Source organism: Trichosporon asahii (assembly GCF_000293215.1).
Source record: "Trichosporon asahii var. asahii CBS 2479 unplaced genomic scaffold scaffold00070, whole genome shotgun sequence".
In the NCBI taxonomy this organism is placed as follows: domain Eukaryota; kingdom Fungi; phylum Basidiomycota; class Tremellomycetes; order Trichosporonales; family Trichosporonaceae; genus Trichosporon; species Trichosporon asahii.
This window is the reverse complement of record NW_014040855.1, coordinates 382,591-399,901: the sequence shown is the minus strand read 5'-3', so window position 1 is coordinate 399,901 and position 17,311 is coordinate 382,591. Positions and strand designations below refer to the sequence as shown.

At 59.3% G+C, this 17,311-nt stretch overlaps 2 protein-coding genes and 2 non-coding genes across 4 annotated transcripts; 3 read left to right on the top strand and 1 right to left on the bottom strand.

Annotated features, from left to right (window-relative positions):
* Nucleotides 1–43: 43 nt before the first annotated feature.
* On the top strand, nt 44–6,389 carry A1Q1_03941 (ubiquitin activating enzyme; the record flags this gene model as incomplete). The annotated part of the gene is made up of 12 exons (XM_014322366.1): nt 44–443; nt 491–766; nt 827–951; nt 996–1,273; nt 1,572–1,893; nt 1,941–2,291; nt 2,380–2,566; nt 2,617–2,732; nt 3,223–3,244; nt 3,405–3,487; nt 3,552–3,692; nt 3,762–6,389. 12 exons carry the CDS (start codon nt 44–46, stop codon nt 6,387–6,389), a joined length of 4,929 nt encoding a protein of 1,642 aa, XP_014177841.1.
* Nucleotides 6,390–6,629: 240 nt separating this feature from the next.
* On the top strand, nt 6,630–6,723 carry A1Q1_t519. The gene has a single exon. It is a non-coding gene; the product is annotated as a tRNA-Val (tRNA).
* A 326-nt stretch (nt 6,724–7,049) lies between these two features.
* On the bottom strand, nt 7,050–7,135 carry A1Q1_t474. The gene has a single exon. It is a non-coding gene; the product is annotated as a tRNA-Val (tRNA).
* Nucleotides 7,136–11,504: 4,369 nt separating this feature from the next.
* A1Q1_03940 (uncharacterized protein) lies at nt 11,505–12,476 on the top strand (the record flags this gene model as incomplete). Its single annotated transcript, XM_014322365.1, has 1 exon — nt 11,505–12,476. One exon carries the CDS (start codon nt 11,505–11,507, stop codon nt 12,474–12,476), a length of 972 nt encoding a protein of 323 aa, XP_014177840.1.
* Between the last annotated feature and the right edge of the window lie 4,835 nt (nt 12,477–17,311).

Below are 17,311 nucleotides of genomic sequence, written 5' to 3'. Positions count from 1 at the left end.
TCGCATCAAAGGATCGCTCAGCGACGAGCGACGAGCGACCACCATGAGCCCCTCATCCCTCTCGCCTGGGCATTCCCCCAACTCGCCCGGGCAGGTGACTACCGGACTTCCCAAACCGAAACCGAAAGTTCGCTCCTCCCTGCCCCGCCCAAGAACGAGCAGCACCGCGGGTCTCAGGACGCCGGCGACGCCGGGGACGGGTCGTGCCCCGCCGACACCGGGCACGCCAGCAACGCCGACGTTACGCAAGCCATCTTCGATGCGCGGCGGTCTCGGACTTGCCAAGTCGCCTTCCTTAACCAAGCTTGCTGCAGGCACATCCACGCCGAAGACCAGGCCTGGGAAGCATGTGAGGCAGCGGTCGTCTCTGTCTGCTTTATCTGCTGTCGAGACGGGATCGACTCCGCAAAGTCGAACGGCCAGCATCGACTTGACAGACGTACGTGAGCCGCTTCGGACATGGCTGACGATCAGAAGCTAGAGCCCGTAGCATCCCAGCCCGACCCCCGCATCGAGCAGCTCGAGCAACAACACGAGGAGCAGATCAAGAATCTCACGCGCCGGCTTGACGACATTGACCTGTCCTACCGCAAGCTGCAGACTGAGCACGCACGCTGCGTAGCTGAGCGGCAGCCCGAGCGCCGGCTGCCCGCCCAATGCGACCCCAACATTGCCTCGCTGCTGTACGACCTGGACATGTTCGGGCTGGCCGTCCGGTCGATCCCGAAAGCCCAGCGTCTGGCACTGCTCAGTGTTATCGTAGAGTGTGAGTGCTACGGGTCCAAGACATAGCTGACGTCAGCATGCCGGCCGTCCGATATCGAAGCGCAGATCAAGCTGCTAGAGGAATACAAGAACCTCCGCACCGGTGTGCTGGGACGGCTCGACGATGCGCACGTCCTCAACGTGATGCGACATCTCGATAGGAAGGACATTCTGAACCTTCGACTGGTGGGTCTGAAACTTGTGCATTTGTTTCAGATACTGACGTCTAGGTCTCCCGCCGATTCAGCATTCTCGGGACCAGCCCGATCATTTGGAAGAAACTGTGCCAGGACCTTGAGGCGTCTTGGGACGGGACGATCGACCTCAGCAATTACAACCTCCCCGACGACGGCGACTGGCTCGGCCTTTACAAGCGCCTGTGGCAGCGGGAGCAGCACTGGACTAATGGTCAAGTGCAGTCACTCGTCGTTCTTGACGGGCACAAGGGCTATGTCACTTCGCTCGCTCTCTGCGGAGAGACACTCATCTCTGCCTCCTACGATGACACGTAAGCTGTTGTCAGCCTCCTTAGCTAACGTCAGGATCCGCATCTGGCACCTGCCGTACGCTGTCGCGAGTCCAAAGGCGGTCCCGCCGCCCATCGTGGTGCCCGCAAAATCGGTCTCAGATCTCGATTACTACGCCCCAGAGCAGGTTCTCGTGACTGGATCGCATGACGTCGGCCGTGCAATGATTTGGCGGCCGATAGATGGCGAGTGGAAGGTGGATAAGATCCTCTCCGGCCACTTGCACGGAACCCGAGCAGTTGCGTGAGTTCAACTTCAGTTGCCAGAACTAACGCCCAGTATCAACGCTCAGTGGATGGTCTCGGTCGGATCGGACAAGGCCATAGTCGTCTGGGACTGGCGTACTGGCAACAAGCTCGTGCGCTTCGGCCAGCAGACCAACGTCTGCATCGGCATGAATCTCCTGGACAACTTCATCATCTCGGCCACCGTCGACGGCGTCATTCGCACATTCTCGATCGCCAAGCGCGAGATGCTGGGCGCGTTCAAGCTCTCGGAGCTCGCCAAGTACCAGCCTGAATTTGCCGACAAGCTCAAGGATGTCGGTGTCGGTGCGCTCGGCATGCTCACCTGGTTCAAGGCAGAGGGACGCTTCATGGCCGTAAGTTGCACATTGAGCAATAGAACTAACCGCAGTGCGCAACAAAGGACATTGTCATCCGCCTTGCGTGGGACTGGGCAGACGAGGAGGAGGAGGCCGAGAACCTCTACGACCCTGCCGCTGCCGACAATTCAACTGTCACTGCCACCTTCTTCTCCGACGTTGCCCCGGCTACCGGTACGCCTGCCCGTCGTGCTGTCAAGACGGCGCAGTCACCTGGTGGCTCCCCAGTGTCTGCTATCCCTGGCGCGCCTGGCGGCGCCCAGGCTGACGGTAAAGGCACTCCTCCCCCGCTGGCTGGCACCACGACCACAAAGTTTGCCCTCGCGAGGCGTCCCACTATCGTTGAGATCCTCGATATCACCGGGACTGAGCGTGGTGCCTTTGAGGCTGGTCGCGTAAGGATTGTCACGAGCAGACGCACGAGCGCCAAGGCCGGCGCCGAACGAAGGGTGAGCTTATTGGGAGTACTGAAGCTGACTCCAGGTGATTGTCGGCACCGAGTATGAGAACGGCGACCACCCAACCATGAAGCTGGTGCCCCTCGGTGGCGCGTGGAACACTGTCGGCCAGACTGCCGGTCTCCACGCGTCCGCCAAGAACCCCATGTCCTTGGCCTTGGACCACGACAAGCTTGTTGTGAGTGTTGCAGCGACAGCGGTCACTGACATTAGTACGGATGCTCCGATGGAAGCGTTGTGGTCGCCAATTTTGTCGGCGTAGGCGGCAAGACACGGCCTCCGCCTACGTCGCTGGGGAGCAGCACCAACTCTGCTCCCCAATCTGATGCCCCCAAGCCCGCCATACCTGCCAAGTCAGCCCGCCGACCCAGCGGCCAGGTCAGCAACGGACAGGCCACTCCGCGCCGAGTGCCCTCGAACGAGTAGACACATATCATAGACTGTTGTACAACGTAATGAATCGCGATGCCCCATGCTCAGTTCGTCAATTGCCACCCGTTTGCCACCCACAACCCGGAAGCAAATCCACGTGGCTTAAGCCTGAGACTCCTTACTCATCGTCATCGATGCCGACCTCAACAGCCGTAGCGGTGCTCTCGCTTCTGATCAATCACTCGTTGAGAAATCTAACTGTTTATCGAGCTGCAACCAGCGGAGTAGACATTGGATTTTAGACGTTTTCTTATCTCCTACCACTTTGTTCAATAATCGGCGTTGATTCTAGCGAAATGGCGTCCGCGATGCAGGTCGACCAGCCTGGGGACCAGAGTATGTTCATCAAGCTAATTCTGGACTATCGAGCTAACTAAGCAGTTGATGGTGAGATCAATCGACGAAGCGCTGTGGTCATTTGCTAACTCTCGATCAGAGGGTCTCTACTCTCGTCAGCTGTGAGTTTATCGCTTGCGGAGATTTGTTGACATTGCAGCTATGTCCTCGGACACGAGGCCATGAAGAAGATGGCGTCGTCGAACGTTCTCATCGTCGGCATGAAGGGACTGGGTGTTGAGATTGGTGAGCTGCTTTTACGCCCCTCTAGCTGACCATCAGCCAAGAACGTTGCCCTCGCTGGTGTCAAGAGCGTCACTGTTTACGACCCCGCTCCTGTGGAGGTTGCGGATCTGGGAACGCAGGTGAGTTTCGAAGCGCCGGCGACTAATTCCGACGCGTCTGTGCTCGTGCATATGCTGACAACAGTTCTTCCTGCGTGAGGAGGACGTCGGCAAGCCCCGTGCTGAGGTTACCGCCCCCCGACTCGCCGAGCTCAACTCGTATGTCCCCGTCCGTGTGCTCGAGGGAGAGGGTGAGGTCACCCCGGAGATGGTTGCGCCGTATCAGGTAAGCATACGCCGCTGTCGGCGCTGATGTCAGGTCGTCGTCCTCACAGACACCCCCCTCTCGAAGCAGATCGAGATCGACGACTTCTGCCGCACCAAGGGCATCTACTTCATCTCTGCCGACGTCCGCGGTCTGTTTGGATCCGTCTTCAACGACTTTGGCGATGACTTCACTTGCGTTGACCCCACCGGAGAGAACCCGCTCAGCGGCATGGTCGTCCACATCGAGGAGTCGGAGGACGCGCTCGTGACCTGCTTCGACGAGACGCGCCACGGTCTCGAAGACGGCGACTTTGTCACCTTTGCCGAGGTCAAGGGCATGGACAAGATCAACGGATGCGAGCCCCGCAAGGTCACTGTCAAGGGCCCTTACACGTTCACGATCGGCGACACCCGCGGCCTTGGCGAGTACAAGTCGGGCGGTATCTTCACCCAGGTCAAGATGCCGAGGATCCTGCACTTCAAGTCGCTCAAGGACTCGCTTACCCAGCCCGAGTTCTTCATCACCGACTTTGCCAAGTGGGACCGCCCCGCCACCCTGCACGTCGGCTTCCAGGCGCTCTCCAAGTACTTTGAGAAGGAGGGCCGCCTCCCCCGCCCCCGCAACACCGAGGACGCTGCCGCCTTCATCTCGATCGCCAAGGAGATCCACTCGTCCGCCGCTACTGACGGTGACCTCGACGAGAAGGTTCTCGAGGCTCTCGCGTTCCAGGCTACTGGTGACCTCTCGCCCATGGTCGCTGTCATTGGTGGTTTCGTCGCCCAGGAGGTCCTCAAGGCCGTCTCGGCCAAGTTCCACCCCATGCAGCAGGTCATGTACTTTGACTCGCTCGAGTCGCTCCCCTCGCAGGTTCCCACCGAGGAGGACGTCCAGCCGACCGGCTCCCGCTACGACCGCCAGATCGCTGTTCTCGGCAAGACGTTCCAGCAGAAGATCGCCGACAACCGCCAGTTCCTCGTCGGCTCGGGTGCCATTGGTTGTGAGATGCTCAAGAACTGGTCGATGATGGGTCTCGGCGCTGGCTCCAAGGGCTCGATCATCGTCACCGACCTCGACACTATCGAGAAGTCGAACCTGAACCGTCAGTTCCTCTTCCGCGCCAAGGACGTCGGCAAGTTCAAGGCTGAGTCTGCCGCCGGCGCCGTTGCGGACATGAACCCGGACCTCAAGGGCAAGATCACCGCCCTCCAGGAGCGTGTTGGCCCCGAGACCGAGCAGCAGTTCGGCGACGAGTTCTTCGGCAAGCTCGACTGCGTCACCAACGCGCTCGACAACGTCTCGGCGCGTCAGTACATGGACCGCCGCTGTGTCTTCTTCCAGAAGCCGCTGCTCGAGTCGGGTACCCTCGGCACCAAGGCCAACACGCAGGTTGTCATCCCCTTCCTGACCGAATCGTACTCGTCGTCCCAGGACCCGCCCGAGAAGTCGATCCCGTCGTGCACGGTCAAGAACTTCCCGAACGCGATCGAGCACACCATCCAGTGGGCGCGTGAGGCGTTTGACTCGCTCTTCGTCAACCCCCCGACCACGGTCAACCTCTACCTGTCGCAGCCCAACTTTGTCGAGACGACCCTCAAGTCGTCTGGCCAGCACTTTGAGCAGCTCAAGCAGATCGAGCGCTACCTCGTCAAGCGCCCGACCACCTTTGCCGAGTGCGTTCAGTGGGCTCGCCTGCAGTTCCAGAACGACTACGTCAACGAGATCTCGCAGCTGCTGTACAACCTGCCCAAGGACCAGGTCAACTCGAACGGCACTCCCTTCTGGTCCGGCCCGAAGCGTGCCCCCGACCCGCTCAAGTTCAACATTGAGGACCCGCTCGACTTTGAGTACCTCGTTGCCGCTGCCAACCTGCACGCTTACAACTACGGCCTCAAGGGCTCCACCGACCCCGAGGTCTTCAAGCAGGCGCTCGAGAACTTTGAGGTCCCCGCCTTCACCCCCAAGTCTGGCGTCAAGATCCAGGTCAACGAGAACGAGCCGGCCCCGACCAACGAGCCCGAGGACAGCGAGGACATCGAGAAGATTGTCGCGGCCCTGCCTTCGCCGAGCTCGCTTGCCGGCTTCCGCCTCCAGCCCGTCGACTTTGAGAAGGACGACGACAGCAACCACCACATCGACTTTATCACTGCTGCGTCCAACCTCCGCGCGCGCAACTACGGCATCACCGAGGCGAACCGACACAAGACGAAGCTGATTGCGGGCAAGATCATCCCCGCAATCGCGACGACGACTGCGCTCGCTGTTGGCCTCGTCTGTCTCGAGCTCTACAAGATCATCGACGGCAAGACGGACCTCGAGGCGTACAAGAACGGCTTCGTGAACCTCGCGCTGCCGTTCTTCGGCTTCTCGGAGCCGATCGCGGCTGCCAAGCAGTCCTACAACGGCAAGGACTGGACGCTCTGGGACCGCTTCGAGATCGACGGCAACCCGACGCTGCAGGAGATCATCGACTGGTTCGAGAAGGAGCACAAGCTCGAGCTCCAGATGGTCTCGCAGGGCGTGTCCATGCTCTGGTCGTCCTTCACGCCTCCCAAGAAGGCGGCCGAGCGCCTCCCCAAGCACATCACCGACCTCGTCGAGGAGGTTTCCAAGAAGCCCCTCCCCAAGTGGCAGAAGAGCCTTCTCGTAGAGGTCATGGCGAACGACGCCGAGGGCGAGGACGTTGAAGTCCCTTACCTGTTGATTAAGCTCCCCTGAGTATGCGTCCGGAGCGTCGTCTAGAGTTTTCGTAGGATGCTGCAGTAGAGAAGAATGTCAGCAGGTGTGGATAACGACCCATTGCAGGTGCCATGCGCCACTGCCATCGATGTGGCGACTAACCTCGCACGGACGCTCGTTCGGCGCCATGTCTCAGGAACGCTGCGCCGTCGGCGTCTTGCAGCAGCGCCGAGAGGGGCGCTGGCGGGCGCCGCGCCACAATCTTGTGCAAAGCGCACAGGCCACTTAGCTCAGTTGGTTAGAGCGTATGCTTAACACTCGAACACGGGGAGATTTACGCATAAGGTCGGCGGTTCGACCCCGCCAGAGGTCAGTTTTTGCTCCCCTGGGCTTGTGGGGAACGTCTGTGGATCGCGGCTGGAGCCATGGGAAGATGGAAGGCCACAGGAGTACAGGAGGCGTATCGACGCTCCCCCTGGGCACGTTGTGGCACGCGCGGTGGAGGTTTGGTTTAGAAGCGGGCGTGGCAGACGCAAGACTTTACGCCCTGTTTCGGGTTTGTTTGACAATCCCACCCTGCCATGTATTTTATCGTGGCCACGTCACTGCGCCTGCTCGTCCAGACACTACTGAAGAAGAGAAGAAACCTCGGTTGCTAATCGCTGCCAGTGGCCGTGGGTGTAGGGATGAAAAAAGGAATGACCTCTGGCGGGGTCGAACCGCCGACCTTATGCGTGACAAGGCAGATGTTAAGCATACGCTTTAACCAACTGAGCTAAGTGGCCTAGAATGTTGTTCTGTCTGCGAAGGCACAGGCGCGTTCTTCAGCATATGACCTTCGGAGCGAGCGAGTCTCGGCTTGCATTGCGCTTCTGGACATTGCAGCTGAATGAGCTGTGTTCGGAGAGCGGTAATATTGGTTTACGAGTGAATCTGGAACGGGATGACGGAATGAAGGCAGTGGCAGGTCTGGGTAGTGAAGATATGCCAGTCGGAGCCACATCTGCTTGAGTCTGTATAAGACTTCTTCCCCTGGAACATGAGTATCCCTTGGACACTATCTGTTGGCAGGGCCGGTACAGCACACGTTTCGCGGTAATGAGCGCATGCGATGCGACGTGACTATGCAGGCAAAACGCGCGCGAACGAGTGGCAAGTGGCAGGAGACATTTTGGAGCCTCCTGGCCGATCCTAACACACAGAAGAGACTTCTGCCAGCACTTCCGCCTTCCCGCATGTATTGACTGTCCAACACATGCTACCGGCACCATTGAAGAGACGACACCAGCTACACCGGGAAAGGGAAAGTGCACGATGGCCAGGACGAGCTTCGCAACGTCATTCTCCGCACCCATTGCAACGCCGCCACCGCCACTGCCACGTTCATACCCGCCACAGACCCGCCGAGAAGCCAACAGCCCGTGAACCCAGACGACTGCAGAGTGACTGACCCATCTGACGAATCGTCTCCGACGCCGGAGCTGCCGCAAGATTGCGAGATGAAGTGGCGGCGACCTCCACTAAATCTACCCCGCCCTCCACCTCGCCACATGCCCCCGCCTGGCACCTCCTGCTGACTCTTCTGCGCTGACCTGACGCCATCTCCGGGCCGGCAAGCCAAGCCGCGGGACCCCCGCGTGCGGCCAACATGGGTTATCCGGGTATACGACTCGAGTTGGCAGTCTCGTCAACAGCACAGAATTCCCGGGCCCACTCGCCATCGCATCTGGCCGACAGATCTCCGCCGAGTGGCCCCGCCGCCTCTAGTCGATACGATGCCAAGCCCTCGTCTAGGCAGACAGTGGAGGTGCCGTCTCGGTCCCGCCAGCGTCATGTGGGCATCGTGGGACCACGCTTTGTTCCTGTACAGGCGTGGTCTTGGCCCGCGGGGCCTGGTCTTTGCCGCGGAGCAACTTGCGGCTTCTGGCGCGGGCTTCAACGTATACGCCACTGTCGGTTACGCCACTACCGCCGCCACTGTCACGGAGAGAGGAGGCATGGAGTGCCTCCGGCGAGTGTGAGATCCGTGCAGGCGGCTCTGGCGGGATTGCCCCAGTTCAGGCTGAGCGTGCCTGAGTTCTGCCACAACTGTCGACCGTCTCCCAGCCTTCCCACGAGCCTGCCAGTCAACACACAGGCGCATCCAGCACATGCGTAGCTTCCATGTACACATGTGCTTGACCCACATGCACACATGTTCCCGAAAGGAGGTCAGATCGGCCGTCGTAGTCTGCGCGAGCAGCGCCTAGCTCGACACGTTCAGTGGGTCAGAGGCACGTTCAAGCGTAAACAAAGGCCAAGATGAAATATGGAATTTTGCATCCGGGTTCCCTAGTTTCGGCCCTCCGACCCTCCGACCCTCCGATTTCTGCTATCTCGGTGCTCGACATGACCCTTTTCGCGGACCTGGCCAGTGACCCTGACGTTCCGTTACGCTCTCGCTTGGAGCATGGGAGCTTGAGACGAGAGCCCGCTGCGGGCTGCACTGCACGACCGCCGCCGCTGTGCAAGTCCAGTGCATTCCCACGATACACAGGACTCGTCGGTCTTGAGACAACGAGGACAAACACGGTCATGTTTACGTCGACGTGCGTCACGACGACTTCGGGGCCATCCGGTGTTGAGGCATGTGTATGTGTGCACATGGAGCATGTGGTGCTTTTGCGCAGCACGGAAGCTCCACTCCGAATGTTAGGCAGCAGGAATGAGGTAGCGCTCGGAACTTGGTGACGTCGAGTTGACTCGACTCTAATCGACGCTAGCGGCTTGCCGAAAAAGTCTACTCTGTGTGAATATGTTTCGGCCGCACACCAAAATTAACCTCAGAGTTCACCCGATCTGCAGGACTGCACCTCGTCTTCCACACTTTCACGCTCTCGATTGATGTCAACTGGTGTTGCGTCGACTCTTGCTGCGACCGTGTCGGTGCGTACTCGGATGCACACTGCCCTCGTTACGCCGCAGCGCACATTTGGCGGTGCTCGCTTAAGCACATCCGCGATCCGCGACGCAGTCACCGAGGGCGGACGGAGGCACGAGAGGAGAGGCACGGGCAACGATCGGGCAACGTGCGGGCAACTCTGCTCCGCGTCGGCCGTTGCCATCTTGGGCAATCGGAGCGGGCCGGTAGGGCCAGATTCAAGCGTGAGTTCTGCGCTCTAGTTGCTGTGGGTCTGGACTATCGGCCTCCGCCGATGGAGATCTTCTGCGGGCTTTGCTAGCTATGCACGGGTTGATAGTGGGACTTTTTTTGCGGCAAACGCGAGGTTGAAACCAGCCGGGTGCCGGTGATGCATGCATGGGAGCGTCTCGGGATGTGGGCTGCGGGTCGCGGGTTTGGTATAGCGGGACGCTGTATCCTGCAGGCAGAAAGGGCCGTTTTCTCACCAAGGAATTGGGGGCAGGCCGTCTTTTCGGACTGTCTGCACTGAGATCACTACGCCAGTAACATGCGCACTTGCCAAGCGTACGGCAGTGCGGCAGACAAACGGCGGTTAGGCTTTCGGCCAGCCGAGTGTGCCCGTTCGCCGCGTCTGCGGTCCGTTTTTGGAAGCCAGTGCAACGTACATTTCGGTAGCCGAACGGCCCGTGATAGCCCGTAGCGCCGCAGCGCCGCGCAGCTGAGCCGCTGCATGAAGCCGCTGTGTCTGGCCAAGCACTGCAGCAGCACTGCAAACCGGGCACGCACGTCCCTTCACAGCCTCCACAGTCCGGGAGCGGGGTGTGGCTGTTTGCTGGGATGGCGCAGTGGGCTGCATGGCTGCATGTGTGGCTTGCATGCTGGATCACGAGCTGCAAACGCATGGTGTGCATGCCAGATCAGGCTCTGACTCGTCCGGGCGGGTCTTGCAGAGGTGCAGCTCGGAGCGCTCGGAGGGGTCAATGTTGGCGCGCCGCCAGCCAACGGCGTGCAAGGATGCCGCAGGGAAGAGCCTGACTGCATGCGGCATTGGTGGGACGTGCGACCGAAACGGATACGAGCCCTACGCAGCGGAAGGGGCTAGTTTCGTTGCCATTCGACGGCGAGTCGGCCCTCGCGTCGGTCGTTGCGGCTGGTAACCGTGTGCGGGCCGTTGCTGGGAAAAAGTTGGAAAAGACGGCTCCCAGATCACAGATCAACACGGTTAGCACCGATTGCACGCTGTCCAACATGTGGAAGTATGGAGGATAATGAGCCGGAGCAACGTGTCGCGCTGATGCATGCGGTCCTGGCTTCCGAGACGGAGCGGAGTATAGATAACAAGACGGAATGGTGCTTGGTCAGCGTCCATGTTGGTGTCATGGGAGAGTGTTCTGCAGGCTGCTGCGCCATGACGTTGAGGTGATCTGGCTGACTGAGCATGACTGGACCAAGATCGTCTACTCCGCCGTCTCCCAGGCGGGGCCTGGCGACAAAGCGACAAACGCGGTGGAGGCGAGGAGGCGTAGCGCAGAAGGCCTCGACTCTGACACATCGACCGGTATGTCGCGGATCCGGTGGGCCAGTCAGGGAGCGCGGGCTACAGACGAAAGGGGACAGGGCTTCGAGTCGAGTCTTGAGTCTGGGTCGGAATTGCCAAGCTCATTCAGGGTGACACCGAGCGAGGATTCCGTTCCTGACCGGCACTGGCCGTCTAGTCCTCGTCCCCCTCGTTACCCCCTCGACCTCTCCCACTGCACAACCGCAGCGGCCAACTTTTGTCCACGAACCGGCCCCTCGTATATAACAACCAGCGGCTTGGCTCTCCTCCCCTCTCCTTCTCTGCTCACCACACCACTCCCTTCTCTTCTCACCTCGGACATCGCTTATCGTATCGCTATGCCCTGCTGAGCACCTACCCATAACCCAGATACTACTTCGAGACAACCAACATACCTCGTCTCGCCCCCTACGCCCCCAGCTCAACCTACCCAAACACCACACTGTCGCTGCTCACCCACGACAACACCCCTACCCCCGTCAACTATGATCATCCGCAAAATGCCCCTTGCGCCCGCTCTTGCTCTTACCCCGACCAAGACAACCACATCGCCCCCGCTACAACTACCATACGGGGACTGAGGCCCTCCGCCACACGCACCTCTTCAACCGACTCTATGTCTGACCGCTCCCTCGTGAGCTGCACTTACAACACTACCCCGACCCGCCCGCGTCCGCACCGCGGCACCAGCAACATGCACTTTGCCAGCAACACCCAGCCCACCCTGACGCCGCTCGGCGTCCGGCTCATCAACGTGTCGCGCCACAAGCTGTCGTCGCTCGAGCCTGCCGTTGGCGGTCGTGACAGCAACGACCTCCTGCGCCGTGGCGTCCTCGTCCGTGAGGCTCTCCGCTCCGCTTGGGCTACGCTCGACACCCCTGCTCCTGCTTCGGAGCTGACTGACTGGCGCGCCCCCGACGCTCTCGGTCTCTCTGTTCTCTCCGAGGAGGATGAGGAGGAGGCCGAGGAGCGCTGGCTCGACGACGTTCTCAGCGACATGGAGGACGACTCTTCCGACTCGTCTTCCGACTGGGCTGAGACCACTGTTGGCATGCCCGACGCCGACGAGGACGACATGATGTGCTGCGAGTTTGAGATCTCCCACATCGAGTCCGTCGAGCTTGACGAGAACTACGACGAGCTCGTTTATGACGACCTCGCTTCCGTTGTCGTCCACGTCGCTGCTGTCTGTGACGACGATGACGAGGAGGAGGACGAGGACGACGCTGTTGTCGCGACCGCCTGGCTCGAGCTTCCTCGCAAGCACTCGCCTGCCGTCGTGTACAGTGACGACGTCGCCTCCAAGTCCGCCGACTCTCACCGTCTGCATCAGGCACTATCCCAACTCGCCTCCACAGGCACCGAACCGAGGGCCGACTTCATCGAGGCAGACGTCGAGGAACTCGAGGAGCTTCCCGCGTTACAGCGATGCTCTGCAGAGGACGACGAAGACGACGACGACGACTGCTGCCGCACGCCCCCATTGCTTTCGTGCGAGGATCTGGAGGAGATTGCAGAAGACACCCTGTGGCAGGAACGCAGGGGAGTCGATACAGTCGACCCTCTCGAACCCGAAGAAGCATCACACGCCAAGACACCCGAGAAGAAAGAGGGCTGGCGGATACATCACGCTCCCTCACCCGTTGCTCTGCTCCTGCCACCCTAGCCCCGCCTCGTTAGTGGGCTTCCCTGGCGGCGGGAACAACGTACCCCTGCCCTGCAACGAAAAGATAACGGACGTAATAATGAATCCGACGAAAGAAGAAGGAAGAATGATGATGAGTCGAGTCCAGTCAGAAGGTACCCGAGAAGATCGGAATCGAATAACCGAAGTGAATACTCTACATTTGTAACTCGTAATTCAATGCAGATTCGTGGACCTTTTGTCCCCCCTTGTGCATACCCTGGTTGCTGCGACAATCAACGTCAGGAAAACGCAGACAATAGCATGATAACAGCCGACGCATGCGACGGAGACGACCAAGGTCAGGTGACGGGTGACAGGAGGTGACGGGATCTGGGCACCGAGTTGAGGCGTAGGGCGCAGTGGGACAGGCTCGGTATGCTTGGCGGCGCGGCAGCGGCTGTCACTCGTCCTCTGCCTTCTGCCAACAATCAACACAATGAATGTTGGAGCGAGTAGGATCGTTGGAGCAACTAAACACTGACGCGTTCTCGGCGATGAGCGAACTGATCGGGTTCGTAATAGTCACGGCGCCCGGCGCGGCGCGCCGTGGCCCGTATGGGTGTGCATGGGTTGGCGGAGTTGCGCGACGCCGCCATACCTTTGCCCCGTGTGATCGGGATCGACACCCTCGCCAAACAGGTTAAACAGCCAAGCTGAGTGTGGGAGTCGTGCCTCGGATCCGAGCCACGAGACGTCAACCTGCGCCAGGAATAGACATCGATAAGGGGACGACAACTCAGCGTTCATGCAGCTTGCCCAGGCTGGTAATTCCTGCATAGGAGTTGTCCGAGGCTTGGCGCTACGCGGAAGGTACGCTTCTGCTTCTGCATCTTAGGGGTTGTATCAAAGGGAGGCGTGTCAAAAGAGTCGGTGGTGACCGTGGTGGAGCGGAGGCAAGCGCACCGCAGCGGAGTGACTGTTCCTCTTTCACAGGGATCTGCACCATGACGCCCTGTTTCATCAGCGGGTTGACTCGACTCCAGTGTCATTCTTCTGTGTCTGTGGAGTCATCTGACGCGCAGAAGGCTTACTCAGCGCACGAAAGAGAACGGGGCCTAAGCACAATGCTGAATCAACTCTGGTATGCTGGTATCTTGGGCTTGGCTCTGATAGCGAGGTACAGATTCGCATACCTCCGGTCCGTTGGTTCTGGCCCACAATCCTCTGGGCCACAGTGGCGGAGGGACGTGTCTCCTCGTCCCCCAATCTCTGTCTCCTTGTCCCTTGCCCTGTCGTTCTGACGCGATCTGACGGGCTGACGCTCTGGCCCACTGTTCATACTCCAGTGGAGTGGCTCCTGCGTCTGCGTTGCTCCAGTAGCGGTGCTCCAATACTCCAACCCCCAACCCGTTCCTGGATGTCGGACAAGAGCGCCTCCCTACCGGACTTGAGCGACAATTGATGATGCAAGAACACAGTCGGTTTCCGGCCAGTTTGTTCTCGGGAAACCGCATTTCAACCGCCATTCATTCAGCGGATGTCCAAATGGGCGATCTCACTAGCGTATCAGCAGCAGCCGGCTTGGCTCTTGGCTCACTGCTCGGTACAGTGGGTGGCGACAGGAGACGCTCACGTACGCTCACGGCTCGCGCGAATGTCGATCCCCCATCCCCAAACTACCGTTACTCCCACTTGCACTTATCCGCGATTCTCGGTTGCCCATTGAGCCGTCCCCGTGACTTGGCCAGTCTGTTATCTCCAATAACTTGCCCGCCCAGCCGGCCCAGTGTCTTGGTATCTTGTTCAAGACTTGACATTCCGATCTGTGCGTCCAGTAGCCGGGGTTCGAGCTTCCCGATGCGGATGACCTCCACTCGCTCTCCACTTGCTTCCCCACAACCAAACAGAAGATAAGACCTGGAATTGAAACTATCTTCGCGAGGCGAGTGCACGGATTCGAACCCAGGCCAAAGCGACTGCGGATTAGGCTGAAACTCACGATGACGGGGGAGCGACTAACGTGTCATGTCTGAGACGTTCTTACGTAAAAGCACGGGACGACCTCCACGCCAACCTCCATGCGACGACAATGTCGACGTGACATGACTTCGACACCACACACACTAGACTTACAATGGTGAGTGAGCTGAGCTGAACTGCAGACGGATTCACTGCGATGCTACGGCGTACTTAAAGTCGTATCTGCCGCTGGTTGGGGCTGCGCACCCTACTGGTACGGCGGCAACGACCCGCGGTACCACCCAAGACTGCATGTCGCCTCTACGGCAGGAGAGCCACGAGCCGTGTTCGAGGCTTTGGGCTCCTCACCGACACGGACAGACAGACTGGGATGGAGCAGTGCAATGGTCGCAGAGACAGCTTTCCTACCGTCTTCTGTGAGCTGACGTCCAGCCGACACAAGCAGACATCCGGAGGAAGAACGCGGCGTTCGCGCAGCGCTCCATGGCGGGCAAGCGCACGACGAAGCCGAGCCGCACGCTCCGATCGCGCAACACGGCCAAGTGGATTGTTGGCCTCATGCTGTTTCTTGTTATTGGTGGATGTGAGTAGTTCTCCGGCTGGAGAGAGCGGGGCAGGACTGGACCGGCCGATGCTGCTATGTGCCTGTGACGACAGGGTGCTGCCTGCCAGGATATGCGGTGTAGCTTCGTCCAATGCTGTGGTAAATGGCGATTGAAAGGGCTCAGCTGGTTACTGCCGCTGTCGTGGTTGGGAACTCCTTGTTCGACATCAATGTGTGGCGGGTGTGTCACAAACGGCAGCGGGAGCGGGAACGGCAGGGGATCTTGGGATCGCCACGTCCAGTGTCTATTTATCTTCAGCTTTGCTAGCGGACTGCAAGCTAACTCCAGCCCTCGTCGAGCTCATCCGTCTCATTTGGCTTGCCTTCTTCTAATCGCCTCCTCTTCCACGCGACTGCCCGCGGAAGCCGCTGATCGCCATCTCTGATCGGCGCGCGGACCGGCCAGCACCCCCCGACCCACACGAACTCTCCTTACTCGACAGTGCCTACGGGCCACCTGCACCGCAAGTACGGTGAATCAGCACGAGTTGTAACCGCCGCTTGGTAGCGCAAGAGTCGCGCAAAGCGGAGTATAATGTAGCACACGGTGCGAGTATGCACTTTGGATATCATGCTGACCCCTGCTTGCCACTGTCACTTACTAATACTCTGTGAGCGAGGAGGACAAGCTGTCTGCCTTGGCTGGAAGAAGGGTTTCCCTCTATGGTCCTACCTGTTCTTTTCAACGTGCACCAGATTACGAGCTCAGAAAGGCAGATCGGGCTGGACTCGGGCTGATACCCTCCAGAGGCTCTCACACTGTGCTCAAGCCGGTAACCCCCTCGCGGCTGACTGGCCTCCGACCGGCCACGTTTGTAGGATCGGGGTCTCCTTCGCTTCTCCATGTCGCGGGCTTGAAGCCTGCCAGCCTGGCCCCAACCTCGTTCTTTCTCCGCTCCCGCACTCGCATGTTGAATCCCAAAATCCAGACTCCTGTTTGCAACTGCAACACCGATTCTTCGTAGGCTAACAAATTCATAGTCATGGAGGGGAAATGTACCCGCCCCTTCAATCGACACAGGCCACGGCTGTGAAAGCCCACGACAAGCGCCGAAATCCATGGGATGGAACTGTTGTCCCCGTACAGCTTGAAACTCAACTGCCGTAGAGGCCCGGCTGGTGGTCTTCAGAGGTACGGGAGTTGAAGCAAGGTTGAGGCGAGGTATAGTACAAGGTCAGTAAAACGTGCGCGATGTCCGGTGATCGTGTACAACAACAAGTGTATTCATCTGTGAGGTCTTTACTGTCAGCGCCTGTTTCGAATGCGAAAGAAGTGCGGGGGAAGAGGAGGTATCAGATACCGTTGTAAAGCTTTTGCGTGCATTCCCGAAGGTAACACAGTGTGAATACGATTAGAAGAGTTTTTGTCATCATGAAAAGACGAGGTGCGAGGGATGGGTGCGAAGCGCAGGATACTCACAATTTTTAGCAGAAATTATGCGATCGGTACAGAGCGATGTTCGCTCAGACCCTACCACCGCCTGAAGGATGGAGAGCTCGCGAGGAGCTGCCCTCAGCCAGCGGTCGGGATCCAAGCATGCCGGCCGGAAGCCCCAAAACGGGGTGATTTCCAGAAAATCACCAGGCCGACTCAGAACGGGCGACCTGGCGACAGCAACGCTCTTCCACGGGTTGACTCATACGCGACCAATCGGCGAGCGAAAGGCTCCCGGAGGGCGCGTTCTGATGTGCCGAGCGTGAGCCCGGCAGTGACCATTGGCGTGATCCTCCTAGTCGCGGATCTAAGAACCGCGGGTTGGGATAGAGGCAGGGAGAGGAGCGGGGAACGGAGGAGAGGAGAGGAAAAGGGAGGGAAAATGGAGGAAGGGGAAACCAGTGGAAGACGGAGCTCGGTCAATGATCTTGAAAGCGCATGCCGTACATCGTCGGGAAGATGTAGTCGAAGGATGGTAATGTAGAAACATTTCGAGAAAACGAGTTGCTCTTTAAAATACTTGGGCGCGACGCGCCACATAGGGGATTAACGCCGTAAGGCCGTTGCGAGGACGCGTGCCTGGCAGCGATGACGAGCCGTTCCACGGATTTTGGTCCCGCTCAGTGAGGATTGAGGCTATGACCAGCCGCCCGTTGTCCCCTGCGCTGGCCTTGCGTTGTCAGTCAGCAATCAGAGGAGCTCGCCGCTCATTACTTGTCCACTCGCACCAACCAGTCCAGACGAGTCGCTGGCTATCAACGACTTGTCACCCTTCCATTCCGACTGAATCCCCCTTCTCCAGCCCAATCTATCAGCTCTTCTGCATCTTCCCCGCAAAACGAACGAGGGTTCCGA